Raw genomic sequence first — 19,016 nt, forward strand, 5'->3', positions numbered from 1 at the left:
CAAAACATTTAAGCACTAAAACTGAAAACTTGCCAAAGCTTATAACAGAGAAGTAAAACATTTAAGAGTTCATATTAAGTGAAACATTTATAAGAGTTCTATCCACTTAAGCCTATTCTTTCAGGGGCACCCCTTCTTTTTCTTGTCTTTCAGTGATTGAACAATAGGGAATGTCATGGTGGGTTTGAACTGTTCAACTTATGCAGCTTCTTCAACCATTTGAAGCTTGTCTCTCTGGACCCTTTCTTCAACTTCTGCAATTCTTCAACACACGTTGCTATTATAACATAAAACTTGGACAGATGCACATTCATGCAAACTAAATTTTGCAAAACTGAAAAGTAATAACATAAAGCAATAATATAAACATAGGATGACAATAGACCCTACTATTCCAACTATGCAATCAGAGCCAACTCACAGTGATTCGAGCCTAACTCAGCCAAAAACCCAGTTCTCTAAAACACCAGAAGCCAATATTTTTTGCACCAAATGCACTGACTCATAAACCAAAACCAAGCAAAATAATAACCACTCAAATAATAGTATGTTATTTGAGTTTTGCCTTAGTTATCACAATATTTTATCTCATTTTTTCACCTATCAAGACATATGGAAGATAAATTGTTTCAATAGTGCTACAAATTGAGTGAATATATGTCAATCACAACCCATCATCCGGATTCAGGACCCCAATCAATTCCTAACCCAAAGCATAAAATTAAGGTACTACAATACTAATTAACTAAAACAACCTCTCTGTTTCTGATTAAAAATAATGTTTTCATTCTCAGATAATTTTTTTTAGAGAAAATAAATTAAAATTGAAAATAACACGTACACACATACACCCAAAGCATGGCACTGGCACAATATCTCTTCAATCTTAGCCATGTAATCATGAAATGAAATGGCAGATACAAAATATTCACCCAAAAAAAAAATGGCACATACAAAACAACCACATCATAAAATGGCATCATCCCATTTATATCATACCCTTTTTTTTTTTTTTTTAATAAGTAAGGAGTTGTTATGTTTTGAACTTGCACGGAAGAATTCCAATTCATTGATTCAACATAAATGTTTTTAGAGCCAAAACTCTCTCTCTCTCTACTGTGGTAATATTTTCTTCCAAACAAACTTTTTTTGGTAAACACACCAAACAACAATTGTTCTGACAGTTAATCAAAGACCTCGTATAAAACATAAACTAATTATTGACATCGCTCAATCATTATTAGATATAAACTAAAGTTCAGTTTGAGTTTAAGAGACGATTAGAAAACAGAGGTTAGCAGTCAAACTACGCATTTGATTATGTCCTTAATGCATACTTGTTCATTACCAACAGTTTTTCTCAACCAATGCAACTATATAAAATAGATCAGCTAGCTAGGCAGCTAAGTATACATGCATTGTTGCAATAATATATATTATCCTTTCACTTTTGTTGATATCTTTGAGAGATCTTAATGCAACAAAAAAAAAAAAATATTAATTAAGCACTTCAAAACCAGCTGTCAAATAAACGAAAATAAAACTATATATACCACTAATCTCAACCAATCTAATTACAATTCCTAACTTGTATCTAACCAAATCAAACTGCCTATTTTAAAAGACTGAAAAACCATTTGTACTAAAAACAAAAACAATTCGAATAATAACGTATGAAATTGCTTACCAAATGAGTCTTCTTCAGAATAGAACGAAGCCTGGTAAAGGAAATCTGCATTAGTGTCATATATCTGCAGTGAAAAAGGGAATAAGCAAAACTCAGTCATTATAGTACCCCAAAATTTTGTGAATTTGATGATACTCACTAAGGCATGATTCAAATGTTTTTTTTTATAGAAATCAACCAAAACCTTGAGAGTTAAAAGTTGAACAGAAACATACCAAAGCTAAAACCAGCGAAAAAAACATACCTTACTCCAAAAAAGAAACCAATCTTCAAATCCAAGAAAGTATAGGAACCTGAAATTAAAACACAGAAATCAAGTCACCGGCGCCGCCACACGCGGCGGGAATCGTGGTGGCAGTGGGTACAAAACCTAGAAATACAAATTTCACAACTAATTGAACAATTCGATCCAACAATCAGACAGAGTAGACAAAGAGGAGTAAAACTCACACAAAACCTGAGGCGTGAAGTCACCGGAGCCGTCGCAGGTGACGGTGGCAGCGGCGGAGCTAGGGTTCGAATTGGAGCTTTCATTTCGGGACCCAATTGACTTAGATCAAGCACACCAGTAGAAAGGCCTGGAAGAGAGGAGCAAAACCCGACCAAAATCATCACCATCCGGCGGCGGAAGGCCACCGGACTTCTCCGCCTCGAAACTCTGTGCACCGTGGTTGGTTGAGCAATTTGAAGACACCATCATCCTCAGAACGATGGGAGGAACAAAACCCACCCGGTCCGACATGCCAACTCAGCCGGAATTGACGGATCGCCGCCGGAGGACTCGATCGGGTTTGGGTGTCTTTTCGAGTTTTTGCATAATTTCTGGGTTAATCAAATACCATAGAAATGAAGAGGAAGAGAAGAGGAATAAATCGGGACCCATATCGCTAGCATACGTCGCCGGACGGTGGAGATACGGCCGAATAAAGGGGGCGGAAGGAGAGAAAACGGAGAGAACAGAGATAGAGAGAGAGGCGCGTGAGATGAAAGTGTTTCAGCATTTTCTGGGTTTTGGGCTTTCTAACAATAATCAGGGTGAATGACCAAAAAGTGCACACCCAATCCCATAATTTCACAATGGCAAACAGATCAAAAAAAAAAATTCATGTGAGGCAAAACCAAAGAGATGGCACAACCTTAAAAAAAACAAAAAGGCAATGGCAAAAAATATGAATGACCAAAACGGGCCCAACTTATCCCACAAATTACAATGAAAAACAACTGAAATAAAAAAATAGAGGAGCAAAACGGACTTTTCAGTGAACAGTCTATAAACAGTACAGCCTCTTCTCACCGTTTAGTATATATACAATTTTTACAAGATGTAATCAATAATGTGGTAGAACTAGTTTTATTGGTGGTCACCCTCATCATAAAAAATTTGAATGTTTTCTACATTTACTCCAAGCTTTTCATTTTAATTCTATTCATTTTCATTCAGTGTAGTTTTTTGTATTTGGTCAGATTAGATACAACGGTTGTTTGGTGCTTACTCCATTCCACATATAATTATATAAACATCAATGAATAGATAAATAAATCAACAATCAAACTGGTATAATAAGAAGAGAACAACAATATAAAAAAAAAAGGAGGGTAAAGAATGGCTGCTGAAAAGAGTCGGAGTGGGTCCACCCTGACCCCTTGGACACGAAAGCCCAACCAGGATTCCACCGACGCACTCCCTCCCCTCCCTCCCCTCCCAAGCACAACACAACCTATCTATCTTCCCCTCTACCTTCAGGTTCCATCTCACTCACCCACCAAACCGTAAGCCCACATGACACATTTACCATTTTACCCTCCACAGGGTCAAGATGATCAAGATCAGACGGCCACAAAAGCACCACGAATTAAAATCCAAATCCTACCAAAGAACTGAACAAAAAAGTTTAAAAAGAAAAACATTGCATTAGTATATTAAAAAGTGAGCAATTAAGGGTGAGACTGAAAGAGCGAGAGATGAGGGCGGGGAGGCTTTAGGGCTTTTAGAATCAGAGCGAAACAAGGGTACCTTCTCCCGCCACATCTTCATGCGAAGAAGAAGTAATCCTTCCCAACTACCGACACGTGTCCTTTTCTCCAGACCCCTCTCTCCTAAATTGGACATTTCACCGTTACCCTTCACTTTATCTCTCTTTTCTCAATATTTTTTCTTGGGCTTTTATTATTTCTATACTATTGTTCAATTTTCTCTCCCTTCCTCCTTCTCGGTCTCTCTCTGAACTCGATCGACAGGCGTTCGACCTCTATTCGGATCGATTCCCACCACAGAAAGGAACAAAGAAACTTTAAACCCTTCCTTAAGTTTTCCATCGAATCGAACAAAACTTCTATTTTTTTTTTTTTCTTCTTCTGCGAGGGTTCGATTCCAAGAGGCTTCGCTGTCGATTGCGTTCGTATGAGCAAATTAGGGTTGTGGTGACTGTTTCGATTCACTTTTATTTGGTTATCACTTGTATTATCAGCTTCCTATTTCATTCTATCAAAATATTCTTCCTTTGATCTGTCTTATATTCAATATTTTAGTTTTGTTGTTTTTCCTTCAAACCCTAGGTTAGTCTGAGAAAAAAATTTCAAAAAAAGTAAATTCTTTGATTCTTTTCGTGTAGATAAATTGTTCACGGCGTCGTTTTCTTGGTTTCAATTTTAGCTGCTTTAGGTTCTTTGCAAGATACTCTGTGAAATTTTTGGGCGTCGTTTTAGTTTGCCATCAGAAATTGAGGGTTTTCTTGTTAGATCTTCCCCTTGTTTCATACTTTCCCTTTCCTTTTCCCACAGAGTCTTTGATAAAAAAGAAAAAAGAAAAAAAGAGAGAGAAAGGGGTTCAAGAGATCTGGGGGTTGTGTATTGGTTTTTGTAGAGAAAGTTGGGTTGGGGTGCATATTCAATGGCCTTGAATTTTTCCCACCGACCAATCTTTCCGGCACATCTGTCCGAGGACAATTTGGTGTCACCAATGAGGATTGCCAATGGCTACCTTGTCGAAGGTATGCCAGAGAAGAATGGGGATGGCTTCGGAAGGCCCTGGCATTCGAACAGGGATGTGGAGGATTGCTTTGATTATGGAAGAGATAGATGTGATAGGGGATGCTCACAGGAGCCTGTTTCGAATGACATTCTTGATCTTTTGCCTTCGGACCCTTTTGGCATGGATATAAGTACCACTTTTACAGCTATCACGGGCTGGCTTGAAGATTTGGAAGTGGACTATGGTGGTTACGGAATGGATGAGGTGGGGACGAGTAATGGGAATTATGAACTTTTTGCAGGATTGAATTTTATTTGGAATAATGCTATGAGGTTCCAGACATTCCCTGGGAATATTGGGGTGGATCATAAGTCTAACCCACCAAGTGGATTTGGTGGGTCCTCAAAAGAGAAAGGATTTGGTGATGTTTCCTGTCACAATGGTTTTGGATCAGCTTGTGCAGTTACCGACATTTTGGATTTGGGCAATGAAAGTTGTTCCAATCACCAAAAGGTAGAGTTTCAACATGGCATTGGGATTTGCTCTGATGGAGATGGAGGAGCTCCTCATGGTGCTTTGATGTTTGCCCTTAATTATCTGGGTGTGCGGGATCTCCTTGTCGTAGAAAGTGTTTGCAGATCTCTGCATTCTACTGTTCGTGGTGACCCCCTTCTGTGGAGAAGTATTCACATAGATCAACCGTTGAATGAGAAGATTACCGACGATGTTCTTTTGCAATTAACTGATAGGGCTCAAGGAAATCTGCAATGCTTGAGCCTAGTGGAGTGCCCAAGGATCACTGACGATGGTGTGAAGCGTGTGCTTGAAAGTAATTCTAGGCTAACCAAGGTGAGTAAGGACTTATTTTATCATTGTTGGCTTACAGACTGGCTCTTGAATTGTTCTTTTTTACTTTATGCTCTTCTATCTTTGATTTGTTGAACCACCATTGTGGTGATTTTTTATCACTGTCCTTATATCTCCGGACTACCATTCTTTATAAGAACTCATTATTGTTGTTAATGTTTTACCTTAAACTTCATGGTCTTGTACTCGAAGTTAACTCTAGTGAAAAAATTTACTTGCCTTACATAGCTTAGTTGCTGAGATGTTTTATTTTTTTGTTATTTTTTTATTGTGGCTTTCACTGCCCCTATAGTTGGTTCTTCTCTGCACCTTGTGTTAATAAAGTTGGAATTTTAGTTTTTGCTATACATAGTACTTATTTTTAGAGTAATTGCTCCCACAAGTTGCTTGCAAGTTTTTTTTTTTGGACCAACTGATAGATACAGTTACAAACAGATTCGCTACATTGTACATCTACATGCATGTATACTTACATAGGAATATACACCCACTCATTTCTTGTTCATTGTGTTGTATCTTAACCCAAATATGATTGTAACCATGAAATAAACTAAATTGAATCAATCAATAGTTGAGCTTACCTTTTCCCCTTCCCTGTTCGGTTTAGCAGTTATCAAATGACACAAATCAGGTAGCATGCTACTGTAATGCTCTGATAGCAGTTCTGGCTTGTTTTTTTGCTCCTTTTTTTTTTTTTCCTGTCTTGCTCCTTGAGCTCCAAAACTCCAGTATCCAGTCCAGACAATTTTGATGCCTAAATGTAGAACCACTTTTTTATGCTCTGTTCACTGTTTGTATCATTCTATGTCAGACTGGATTTTTTTTGTTCCCAATTCTATATAATTTTTTGCTTTGCTTGATAAATATATAAGCTAACGTTTCCTTCATTTATGCAGTTGAGCGTTCCAGGATGTACTAGACTCAGTATTGAGGGCATATTGAATAGTTTAAAGGTTTTCAAGTCAATGGGAGCACAAGGTGTGAAGCATTTACGAATTGGTGGGCTCTATGGTGTGACACAGAAGCATTTTGAAGAGTTAAAATTCTTGTTGGGCACTGATAACCAGATACAGAAGAATGCTCGCAAGCCACACTTTTATCACAGAGGGAACTTTTATCTGTCTTGTGATGATGATAGTGACATTGATATCGAAATGTGTCCTAGATGCCAGAACCTGAGGCTTGTTTATGATTGCCCTACTGAGGCCTGTCAAGGGAAAGAACATCCAACTCAGGTATGCAGGGCATGCACACTTTGCATAGGTAGGTGTGTTCAGTGTGGTCGGTGCATTAATGACAGTGAATATGAGGAAACATTTTGTCTGGAATTGCTTTGCTCAGATTGTTGGAAGCAGCTACTTAAGTCTCAAGGGCAAGATAGAAAGTTTGGTCCATCCAAGTCTGCTGTTCTCCATGAACAGTATTATAGCTTTTGTCGCCATGGCTAGATGTTGTTGGTTGTGTAAATCTGCTGGTTTCATGTTGTGGATGAGAAATTGCAAGTGGTACTTTAAGATTATGGTTTCTTTATCTCATTACCGCTTGGGTCATGGAAGAGATGTATATTTTAGGAATGATGGATTGTTATTAGAAACAAAGTTCTGCATCCACTGTTCAGGTAATGGAATTTTGTTTCCTGGCGATTCCTTTAGTTGGCTCTGGCACAAATAAAAGTTCTATAAGGTGTGTTGATTTGCTTGTGAATATTGGGTTGTGAAGTTTGTTGGAAGCAGATTGAAATGTAATGCAGGCTACCAACACTTTAGCAGTAGGAGTTACTTTTTGTAAAGAGAAAAAGTGGAAGGTGATTTATTTTTAGTATTATTCATCGGCCATTGTCTATGCTGGCCCATTGAAGGAAGCACTCATTCCTCATGTTGATCATTCTTCAAGCTGTGTTGTAGTTATGCTTGTAGCAGTCTCATCTAGTCTCATCTGTGACACACTATTTGGGATGTATCCCCATGCAGGAGCTCGCCTCTTCTACCCGACCCTTATAAATGCGCTAGTCTCATCTTTAATTTCGTTTCTGAGCTTCACTCTTGCTTATTCTTGGTTGTAGCTGTTGATGTTTAATACCACGAAAACCGTTCATTGTATTTTGTTCTTGCTTTTGAGGGGGATTTTTGTTATGGCTTCTGGCTATTGAACTGTATGCATTTTGAGCAAAGAATTGCTAGTGCTGCAGTTATGCTTTAGGGCTGTTAAACTGTATGCTCTTTTGAGCAAAGAATTGCCGGGGCTATTGCTTGTGTAATTAGAGTTTATCTTTTGTGTGTATTGAGCACAAGCTACATGCTTCCTTCCAAGTGAATGTTGTAAAATTTACTTTGACAATGAATTATGCTTGTATGTCAATGGACAAAGATACTGCAAAAATTTCTTGAGCATCATCTATTGAGACATAAGGCTGTTATTGGGCAAAGCTATTGCAATGTATTATCTTATTCCATCTTCCTGGATGTATGAACGTATCTTGTCATGCTATTTTTCCAGATGTTTTAGACTTTTAGTTATCTTCTCATTGGCGTGAATACTATTGGTGGCCCTCTCGTTTGCTAAACATGCAATCACATATTTATGATTTATCATTCAGGCCACAAACCCTTTGCCTCGTTGATATGATGATTGTGGCATTGATAGAAAATGATTTTGACTTGGTGGCTTCGTTCTGCAAAGCTTGGCCAGATATGTGCTGAAGATCTAGGTAGTTTCAAGTGTGTTTTGCAATTTTGTTTTTCAATTTTTAAATATATGGTGTTTGTACCAACTAGATATCTCAGCCCTCGTATTCATTCTACAAATGCGTTTGATGTTAGCAAAAGCTATGAATAAAATCACACTGCAAGTGTATCAAAGAAAGAGTCAAATAAGCATATATATTTCGACTTCAACTTACCTTGATGACTTTCACGTTAAACTGTTTTAAGCCTATAACTTCATATACCAGACAAGTTTTGTCCCTCAACTACAATATTCTTGGGTCAAATACATTAGACACCACAGAAGGAAAAATCTATAACTTGTAAAGCAGACCCTTCAATTATTCAAAGGCCCTTAGACCTTAAAAGTGAAAATGCAAATTGTTGGGAGAAAAATTGTCATGAGATCAGCATATACAATTTATTATCTATCTCTCATATCACATGACTTGCATGTGATATGATGAAACATTGCACAAGAGACTTTTGTCCCCTTTAATTACTTAGTCCTATGCAGTCGCCTGAGCGTGTATAAGCCCATCCCTAAAATGTGTTTTTGGCTGTGGAGGTAAGGAAGGAGGGGGTTGAAAGTTTGTAACTTGTAAGTCATCCTAAACCCATATTTCACGTTTTGGATGCCCTTCTCTTGAGTACGTAAAAATATTCTGAGAGACATGGTCCCAATTCCCAACCCAACACACATCAAATGATCTAAGACAACGATTATACGTCTACACATGTCTTGCGTGCGCTAACCCTTTTATCAGATTCTGCTGACAGTGGCAGCAGAAAAAAAAAAAAAAAAAGCAGGTTGTCAGAAAAATGAATAACGACGTGCCGTTTGGGTTGCTGGGAATGTTGGAGAATGCACCGCATGTCGCTTGTTGTTGTTGGCGACAGACATGTTGTTAACACGTGTTATTTGATGACTGTTAGGAGTTGGGACGTTTACATGGCACGTCCTTTATTCACAGCAAACAAAACGAGAGAGAAATCAACCAATTCTAAAATTAATGGTGATAATAAGAGGGAGACAATTAATAGAGCATTAAATCATTAATCTTTTTGTTCTGTACTAATTCCACATCATTACTCCTACTGTCTTTTTAATCAACTAAAAAATTGCTCTTTCCATCTATCATATAGCCTTCTTGAGTTATTACGCATCATTTATCATTGAATGCTCTTTTAGATTTCGTACTAATTCTGCAAATGGCATTCCCAAGGAGAAAAGCACTAAAACAGAAGTGTAGGAAAGGGTGCACACTTTATTATTAAACCATTATTGAGGTGACATTGTTATAAACTTTGACATTATATGAAGACAATTGGGATGAAGGTGGTTAACGACATAATATTGCCGCTAAGTAGCAGATTCTTTCTGAGACTTATTCTTGCGGAGCTCTTTCACCCATTTGAAGCTCAACATTGACCCGATTTTGCTCCTTGACCCATCCTTGCCCTTCTTCTTTTCCTTCTCTGATGATCCTAATGGCAGTGGGTCATCGTGTGTATCCCATTGATCAGCCCAGGACAGCCCACCAGAATCCATATCCTCTATCTTTCCTTCCCCTCTTGTGCACTTCTTAGATTATAACTTGCTTTAGATGCAAACCTTTGGCAATGTGTTGCAACAGAAATTTGCTTATTTTAACTCTCTCTCATTGTTGTTTTACTATAATTTGACTGGAAGGAAAAAAGCTTGGGAAAAGTTAGTTATTTCGGATGAACAAGTTTAGAAATTTGTCTAACGGTCTTTTGCTTAATTTGGTCATGTCCTTCATTTGACTGAAGTAATAGATTTGGTTTGAAGTTGGTTTTTTTGGTAAACAAGCTGTGTCCATCCTTCAACCCTTTTTGACTGAATCTCGCAGCAGGAAACCAGCAGTTAAGTCAAGCCTAAAATCTATCTCCATTCATTCCCTGTAAATCTATTTCCCTGTAAATTTATAATCATCCATGTCATACAATCAATGCCCATTTTTGGGGAGAGGCTGTTATTCTTATGACCCAAAAAAGAGGTGCACGTTGCCTCCTTTGCATTAGTTTCTTTGTCCCACAGGTAATGGGTTCAAGCATCAGTGATACCATGAACAACCAGACTGCAAAACAGGACCCTATAAGGGTTTACTGGTTTAGCTTTTGTCTAACCAAGTTGCAGGACCTTATGAATTGATTGACTCAAATGAAAATTGCAGATCAAAAGTATATAATGAATCAATGTATTCGAACTATATAGATATACGATGAGATCTAATACAATTGACAAATACATTTGGAACGGATGGATTACAATTCAAAGGGAGGGAAACAAAATGAGGGCCACCGTCACTGGTAAAATTCAACATGACCCGCAATCTCCCTACACAACAACTTTGCCTCACTGGCTAACTTCAAGCTCTTAACAATGGCAAGCCCTGTTTGTCTGTGTGTAGAAGTTGGAATATATTGCTTGGCCTCTTCTTCCCTTCCCAGCAACAGAGCCTCCCTAGCAGGAACCACATTTTCCCACCAAAATTCCCTTAAAATCCCATGCATCAAGTCCCAGTAATGACGGTCTCTACACACACGGAATATTGTGCTTCCATTTGGTGTCCAGCAATACAGATCAACCCACTCTCTGTCCATTATCTCCATCTGACCCTGCACCTGAGGCATGTAATAGAAAGGCATAGTTGACCAGGGCAGACCCTTCTCAGGCTTGCCCTTGTTATATGGACATTTCACTTCCAGGATCCCACCACCAGCTTGAAAGCAATCAAGAAGACCATCAGGGGAGGCACCAATCCAATCAAATCGCTCCTCTGTGTGGGTTGCAAATCCATATGAACTCACTTCATGACCTGTGATGCTTTTGTACTTGCCTATGGCCACTTCTTCATTGAGCATGCCCCATTCCATGGCACGTTTAGAAGCTTCCACGATTTGTTTCTCTGATTCATATACCTTCTCATGCCAGAGCTCAGGCCGACGGTTTCCTTTCCAAAAGCCCAAGGCAGTGCTGAAAGTACTTGTGGTCAGTTTGTCCCTACGCAAGGCAAACCACTCATCTGAACGTTGGGGAGCGTCAGATGGTGAAAGCCGGGTGGCTGAAACTAGTGATGATGGGGGACGCATGACAAGAGGGAGAGTCGGAGAGATCATTGGTGAGGCGCATGTGGAAAAGGGCCTCAAAATTTGGTTTCCACATATTTTTCTCGAAGATAGCAAGTCTACTGCTTTATGGTGAAAGCTGCAAAATCTGGTGCAGTAGGCATTACTCATTGCTGATATGGCAATGCCACCAGTAGCTACTTTGTTTCGATGATGGGTCCTGCAAAAACCACACACTGCTTGAAAGTTTAGTTGAAGTAATTTCCTCAAATGGATATTTTGTCAACCTTAAATATGAAAACATTGATGTATTGGTTCACAAAATTAATCCACAAATTCATCAGAAACAGTGCAAATAGCTTTAGGCCACATATAACAATATATACTACAGGCAGCAATCTTTTCCTTAATCAAAAACTCAAAAGTGAAGCATATTGTATTCTTCCTCCTTCAGGACAAGTATTGATCCTTCTACCAAATAAGGAAGTATTCAATCCTTTTCGTACAAACTACTCAAAAGCAAGAAAAAAACAAGAAAAAGCAGAGATTCAGCTCAACCTAAATACAAGTAAATATTAATGAGGAAAACAAACCCAAACTCACTACTTTCTGCCTCAATCTTAAGTTTACCCAATTGAATTTCAGTGACAAAAGCCCACATGATTATCAGTCCATGGCTCGGTAATAAGTGTAAAAAATGAGACTAAATGTGTTTGATTTTATACCTGAGAGAGGTCTTCCATTAAAGGCAACGACTTTGGAAGTTGCCAAGGAAGAAGAGGGTGGTTTGAGAGTACGAGAAGGTACTCCTCCTCCATTGAGAAAGCAAAGAGAAGCTCTGGACTGAGAGGAAGCGGCTTGAACGAGCTTCATCGTCAATATTATCACAAATTGCTGGCAACCATCGCTAGGGTTTTGCTACCGCAAAATGAGCGCGGGTAGCAAATGGATTATGTTGGCATTCTCTTTTCTAAGACGCAACGTCATTTATACCATTACCTCCAGTGCAAAACGCCGTCGTCTTACGTAACTAAAACGCACCGTTTTTTTTTGGGCCATGAACGAAATTATAACTTTATAAGTAAGTAGCTATCCTTAAGCTTCAGTTTTTTGTGTGGACTGAACCTTAAGCTTCATTAACCAGTGGGACAACGAGAGAGACAGGTCCAGTAAACTCATACCTCTTTTTCGCCAATCGCGCACGAAGCTTTTACTTCACGCTCTCTCTCTCTCTCTCTCTCTCTCTCTCTCTCTGAGCTAAAACCCGAACTTACGTCTGCAAAAAGTGAAACAAAAATCCTAAAAAACCACACGCCCAATCAAGCACAACCCCTATAATGGGGCTGGCTCTGCTACTCATAAAGACCCTCACTTTCTTCAACTCCATCTAATCAAAACTCGTACTCTTCCTCTCTCGCTCCCTCGCGCCCAACAGATTCAAACACCCATTTTTTTTCAAAAACCCACTTGTTAAATTCCAACGCCCAGTGACCCATCACCATGTACTTGTCCGAAAAGCCTCGCGCAATCGAGTTTTATAAAGAGGAAGGCAGCCGAGACATGATGATTGAGGTGGTCTCCAATGACGAACTCCCCTCTCAACAAACCCATCATCCCAGCCATCAATCACAGCAACAGCAGCAGCAGCAGCAGCACCAGATGGTTTTGGGGGACAGTAGCGGCGAGGACCACGAAGTTAAGGCCCCGAAGAAGCGAGCCGAGACTTGGGTCCAGGACGAGACTCGGAGTCTGATAGCTCTGCGCCGTGAAATGGACGGTTTGTTCAACACTTCCAAGTCGAACAAGCACTTGTGGGAGCAGATTTCGGCTAAGATGAAAGAAAAAGGGTTCGAGCGATCGCCAACTATGTGCACCGACAAGTGGAGGAATTTGCTTAAGGAGTTCAAGAAGGCTAAGCACCACGATAGGGGAAGTGGGTCGGCTAAGATGTCATATTACAAGGAGATTGAGGAGATTTTGAAGGAAAGAAGCAAGAATGCGCAGTACAAATGTCCCACACCCCCAAAGGTTGATTCTTTTATGCAATTCTCGGATAAAGGTATTGCCTTTACTTTTTGTTTTTCTAGATTTTTGGGATGCTGGCTAGGTATGTGTGTAAGAATGGGAAGTAGGTTTGTAAAATTTGACCTGAAAAATCCAATATTGTGAAGAAAGTTCTTAAATTTCTGTTTCCGGATATGGGTTCGGTTTTGGCTTATGTTAGAATGTATGGTGGTTTCCTACTTTTTATGTTCATGTTTCTCCATTTTGTACAATATTAATGCATTAGAAGCTAATTTTAGAGGGTTTCTTTTAATGTTTTGAATTTATAAATGTTACTGTATCTGGAAATGGTTATTATTGGCAGTGTAGGGTGTAAAAGGTTTGTAATGACTGATTCCTGGGGACTGAGGAAACTTCTATTCCTATTTACCTTAATAAATTAAAAGCGCGTGCTCTTCAAAGAGTAATTATTCTATATAACCGTAGCACGGTCACGTGGTGGTATAATATGAGTGGATGTTATTAATACTTACCCTACAAGTATAAACCCATCGTCCGTTCATATTATAAACCGTGGATTAGTTACACCACGTGACCGTGTTATGATTATACATAGTAATTTTTCGCCTTCAAACTGCTATTTGAATGCTTTTTGCAATAATGGCATTTAGATACATATATGATAAATCTGCATGACATCTGGGATTAATGGCTAAAGGTAAAGATAAGAAATGAAAATCTTGGTAAGTAATCTGATGCTATGTAGATTATGAACTGCTGCTTTAAGTTTACTTTGAGTATGTTGTACACCACTTGCTTTGAGATCTGGACTGCTGGGAATAGGGTCATGCTGCTCACCGTGCCGTCAGGATGTATTTGCCAGTTTTGAATACAAGACTGAACATCTAATGAACCAGTAGAGGGGAAGTAGCAGATTAAAGTACCCTAGTGAAAAATCAATTTCTTCTCAATTGTAGACTTATGCAAGAATGGAAATTCACACAATAGTAATTTTTTCCCAACAATCTTGCACTTAAACTAGCCTCCGAACTTTCAATTCATCTATTGCTTAACTTAAATGAATTGAAATATGAGAGAAGAAGCAAGAATTTCTGGATTGTCAAGTGTTCTGGCTTGGAATGTACCACGTTTTCAATTTCTTTATAAGATAAAAGATATATAAGGTACTAGTTTATTGTGGTAGTACATTGAATTCCTCCTTTTGATTTTCTTATAATTGTTGATCACGGATATGTCTTATGCTGGGAATTAAAGAGTGTTCATCGTACATGAAGAGTTGTGTAGTATGCAAATTACTGACTACCTGGTTCTAGTATGCAAATTACTGACTACCTGGTTCTAAGTGTATTTAGTAATGTATTGAAAATGATGCTTTGTGCAAAACAAGTCTTCCACACACAGAATGTTCTCATTTGTAAATACTCTTCTGTGACTTAGTTGTATTTTTTTCCCCTCACATTTTACTCTGGTAGTCTTTCCTGACACATTTATAGGCTTTATAAAACACAGTTTCCTGTTACTATGTCCTCTGATATCAACTTCAGATGTTATGTTTTTTGTAGTGCGTTCTTCAGATTTTATCAAATAACTACATGTGTCTTGGAGTTGAAGGAATAATTTTGTTGCGTTTAACTTTGGTTGACAATGAGGATATTTAGCATTTGAGTTCTGCTGTTATGATGTTCCCAAAGTCATCAAATGTTGCATGGGGATTCTTGTACACGATTCTTTTGAACATACTTTGATATTCCAGCTCATTCCTTTCTTTCCTTCACTTGGGTCACTTCATGTTCTTTAGCCTTTTGCTTTTTGGAATTCTCATTTGACTGATTTTCTGTTCATCTAGGTATTGAAGATGCAAACATTTCTTTTGCACCTGTTGAAGGTATATTAACGTAATTTGAGTTTCAGTATTCTAGTTGATATTTATGCTATTTCATCACCCAATTATTAGCTTGACTTATCCTCATGACTACTGTCAGTAATTATGACTACTTATCAGCTTTTGGGAAATAAACAATTCATTAAGGTTATGCAGATGCATGCATTTCAAATCCTTGAACTGAAGGCCCATGATAGGATATTATTAGCATAATATATGAAATCCATGATTCAATGAACTAATAATTAAGGTTTCCCCCCAACCCTCCCCCCCTTTTTTTATTGGTCAATGCTGAGTTCTTCATGTGCAAGGAAGAAGGTGCAAAATAGGAGAATATAAACTCTGGCTGCGTATTACTTCTCCTTTATTCTGCTTCTTTGTTTCATGTTTCTTTAAATCAATTTTTCTCAAAGAGAAATGTTCTCCCTCCCTTCATAAGTAAGTTGGTGTGCAGCTAGTGGCAGGCCAACACTCAATCTCGAGAGACGTTTGGATCATGATGGTCATCCTCTTGCAATCACTGCAGCTGATGCGGTTGCAGCAAATGAAGTTCCACCTTGGAATTGGAGAGAAACCCCTGGAAATGGTAAGTAAATTAGATTGAAGTTCAGTTGAGAAATTTGCTCAAAAGGCGTCTTGTTATATGTGCCTATGCTTCAAATGATTTCTATGGATGAGTAGCTCTTCAGTCTTCATTTAGCTTATTCAATTATGAGCCAATTGTAAGCAGTGTATTTATTTCAAATTCTTTTCCCCTCTCTGGCAGGTGGGGAGAGTCAATCATATGGTGGGAGAGTCATATTAGTCAATTGGGGTGATTATACTAGAAGGATTGGTATTGACGGCACCGCAGATGCCATTAAGGAGGCAATTAAATCTGCTTTTAGGTTGAGAACAAAACGTGCCTTCTGGTTGGAGGATGAAGATCAGATAGTCCGAAGTCTTGACAGGGACATGCCTCTGGGGAATTACACCCTTCATCTTGATGAAGGTATAGGTTTTGTATTGACCATAATGATTTTAAATATTAGGCATTTAAGCATCAGCTAAATGAAAAAGTGGTTGAAAAGCAGCACCTGTTATTCACAGAGATCATAATAGTATAAATTCAACTAAATTTTCATTAAAATTATCATGTTCTGTGGCAATTGCTATAGACATAATGATTCCAGCAGTATTTAGGAATGAAGCCCACACAATTATGACCTTTAAAGGTGCCTTAGACAGATGTATATCCAAACATTTCCCCCCTTCATAATGAGAAGTTGATGCTGATCCAGTCCAAATTTCAGGGGTGGCTGTCAAAGTGTGCCTGTATGATGAGTCAGACCACATACCAGTACATACTGAGGAGAAGATATTCTACACTGAAGATGATTATCGTGATTTTTTGACCCGCCGCGGTTGGACATGTCTGAGGGAGTTTGATAGGTACAGAATTATTGAAAATATGGATGATCTTCGACCTGGTGCAATATATCGTGGTGTGAGTTGAGAACCATGTGCCTTTATGTATGTTCATTCATAATTAAAGTGCTGTTTTATTTTCTTTTGGATCCATATCGCATAATCAATATGCTGCATTTTGTATTATGGTAGAACAAGGACAATTTACTTGGCACAGATTCTATTCTTGCACATCGTGGCCTGGACATTGATGTTTGTATATATGTATTTTTGAGCTACAAAGAAATTTCGCTTCTTCTATCTTTCATTTTTGACAAATTAAACATTTTTCCTGTTAATTACATTTTTGTGTATCTGTGATTTGACCCAAGTGATGAAATATTACGTTTCTATACATCTATTACTCACTTTGCTTTGTCTTGTATTTATTCTTCTGGGTGTGGGTGGCGAAGGTCCTTACTTTTAACAAGGCTGAAGCTGTTATTTCCACTAGACCATGTGACTGCCGATTGCATCCAAACAATTTCTAACTTTCCCCAATATGTATAATCGTGGTTCATTCTATTTATTCTGGAAAGGAAAATTTAAAAGAACCAGAAAATAGAAGAGATTTGAATTCAATTTTGTTTACGCTGCTGGGGCCCTGGTGCAGAAGTTGATTAGGCTGGCTTACACTCACTGATATTTAAGGACATCCTTTGAGGGAAGGCATACATGACCAAATTGAAGGAATGTATCTATTCCAAAATCAATTGGCAATGGGAGGAGTAGCCCAAATTCTTATAAGTCACTAGCAAGGTGCTAACATCTTCAATGTGAGATTTCTCTCACCACATCTTATAAGTCACTAGCAAGGTGCTCACATCTTCAATGTGAGATTTCTCTCACCACACCTCCACACGTGTGGCATTATTTAAGCCTAACACGTGAATAATATATATTGTGTGACATGGGAGTACGTGTGGCCATTAGGCGCATCACGTAGATAACCTGCTCTGATACTATGAAAAAATGTAGGCATTTATCCCAAAACCAATTGACAATGGGAGGAGTAGCTCAAACTCTTATAAGCCACTAGTAAAGCGCTCACATCTTCAATGTAAGATTTCTCTCAACACAAACCACTCCGTCCAGTCTCTACATGCACTTTACACTCTTCAAGTGTACTGGGTGTAGTAGGCTAGTAGCACCCCTTCACTTCACAAGTTTCGTTCACATGATATTCCTAGCTCTCTCTCTCTCTCTCTCATCTTTGCCTCCCAATACTCTCTCTCTCTCTGCCTCTCAGTCCCTGACTTTCGTCCTTGCATGGATGTTTTGTCTCCTCGTTGTCTTTTACGTCTGTTTGTTTGCACTCTCACTCCTTGTGTGTCTCACATTTGTCTAAAAGTTCCAAACACAGACGTCAGATGTTTGTTTCAAACTTACACCAAACAAATAAAAACACCATAACCATTCCTTTCATGAGCGGCACCATCTGTGCCCTTTGAAAGTTTTTAAACAGTGCTCGACAAATTCAAGACGGGCAATAACAGTTATTGCAGTGATTGCAGTGTTACTTATCGTGGCTGCAATATGTCACCGAGTGTTCAAGCACTATTGTGGATTGGCCATTGTGATTCACTGCGTTGGATACAATTATGCTTGTATATATAGAGAGTCATGTACAATGAGTCAAAATTTGTTTAAAAACGTCCTGTTTCAGACTTTCATCTCCTTGTCTCTCACATCGACTTTCACTACTTTACAAAACGTTTTTCAGGATCAAGATTATGACTTTATAGGTGCCTTTTAACAGATGTATATCCAAACCTCCCCCTTTCATAGTGAGAACTTTATGCTGATCAAGTCCTAATTTCAAAGAGAGGGGGGGGTCAAATTGTGCCTGTATTGTATGATGAGTCAGACCACATACCATACATACTGAGGAGAAGGCATTCTACAACAAACATTTTCTCTTCTGTTAATCACATTTCTGGGCATCTCTGTTTGACCCAAGTGTCATGAGATATTTCGTTTCTTTACCACTAGCACTTGCTTTGTCTTATTTTTTTCTTCTGGGTGGCAAGGGCCCTGGTTCAAAATTTGATTGGGCTGTATACTCATATTGTACAAGCCTAGCCGAGCCCATTTTATTGGAATGCAAAAACAGTCTGGTTCCTCCTACACTGCACCCAAGTTGCCCAAATTTCTAGCATTCGTTGAGTTAGGTTGCTAAGCTCAAGATAAACAAACTGTAACTTGCCAAAATGAATCTGGTTCTTTACATCTGTAGATTCTTCATGTGAATTAAGTTTGTGGTGCATGATGAAATATGGAAACCTACAGAATGAGTTGTCTTGTTACTCCTGTATGAATAGAACACAAATTGTGAAGGAGGGG

The 19,016-nt window shown here is 38.6% G+C and overlaps 4 protein-coding genes and 1 long non-coding RNA gene across 5 annotated transcripts; 2 read left to right on the forward strand and 3 right to left on the reverse strand.

Moving 5' to 3' along the window:
* Positions 1 to 23: 23 nt before the first annotated feature.
* On the reverse strand, positions 24 to 1,753 carry LOC147294792 (uncharacterized). The gene is made up of 2 exons (XR_015120934.1): positions 1,688 to 1,753; positions 24 to 254 (listed from the first exon to the last, which is right to left on the reverse strand). It is a non-coding gene; the product is annotated as an uncharacterized LOC147294792 (long non-coding RNA).
* Positions 1,754 to 3,677: 1,924 nt separating this feature from the next.
* On the forward strand, positions 3,678 to 7,815 carry LOC147294793 (Ribonuclease inhibitor). The gene is made up of 2 exons (XM_086234045.1): positions 3,678 to 5,507; positions 6,422 to 7,815. Exons 1-2 carry the CDS (start codon positions 4,578 to 4,580, stop codon positions 6,971 to 6,973), a joined length of 1,482 nt encoding a protein of 493 aa, XP_086090171.1. The 5' UTR covers positions 3,678 to 4,577; the 3' UTR covers positions 6,974 to 7,815.
* Positions 7,816 to 9,590: 1,775 nt separating this feature from the next.
* LOC147294794 (uncharacterized) lies at positions 9,591 to 9,779 on the reverse strand. The gene has a single exon (XM_086234433.1). It carries the CDS (start codon positions 9,777 to 9,779, stop codon positions 9,591 to 9,593), a length of 189 nt encoding a protein of 62 aa, XP_086090559.1.
* Positions 9,780 to 10,435: 656 nt separating this feature from the next.
* Positions 10,436 to 12,269, reverse strand: LOC147294795 (Restriction endonuclease, type II-like superfamily protein). The gene is made up of 2 exons (XM_086232630.1): positions 12,046 to 12,269; positions 10,436 to 11,556 (listed from the first exon to the last, which is right to left on the reverse strand). Exons 1-2 carry the CDS (start codon positions 12,191 to 12,193, stop codon positions 10,556 to 10,558), a joined length of 1,149 nt encoding a protein of 382 aa, XP_086088756.1. The 5' UTR covers positions 12,194 to 12,269; the 3' UTR covers positions 10,436 to 10,555.
* A 238-nt stretch (positions 12,270 to 12,507) lies between these two features.
* Positions 12,508 to 17,028, forward strand: LOC147294796 (trihelix transcription factor GT-1-like). Its single transcript, XM_086234093.1, has 5 exons — positions 12,508 to 13,379; positions 15,192 to 15,230; positions 15,682 to 15,813; positions 15,994 to 16,218; positions 16,520 to 17,028. The coding sequence occupies exons 1-5, from the start codon at positions 12,821 to 12,823 to the stop codon at positions 16,720 to 16,722; spliced, it is 1,158 nt and encodes a 385-aa protein (XP_086090219.1). The 5' UTR covers positions 12,508 to 12,820; the 3' UTR covers positions 16,723 to 17,028.
* Positions 17,029 to 19,016: the final 1,988 nt, after the last annotated feature.

Source organism: Dryas octopetala, chromosome 2 (assembly GCF_963921425.1).
Source record: "Dryas octopetala chromosome 2, drDryOcto1.1, whole genome shotgun sequence".
Lineage (NCBI taxonomy): Eukaryota > Viridiplantae > Streptophyta > Magnoliopsida > Rosales > Rosaceae > Dryas > Dryas octopetala.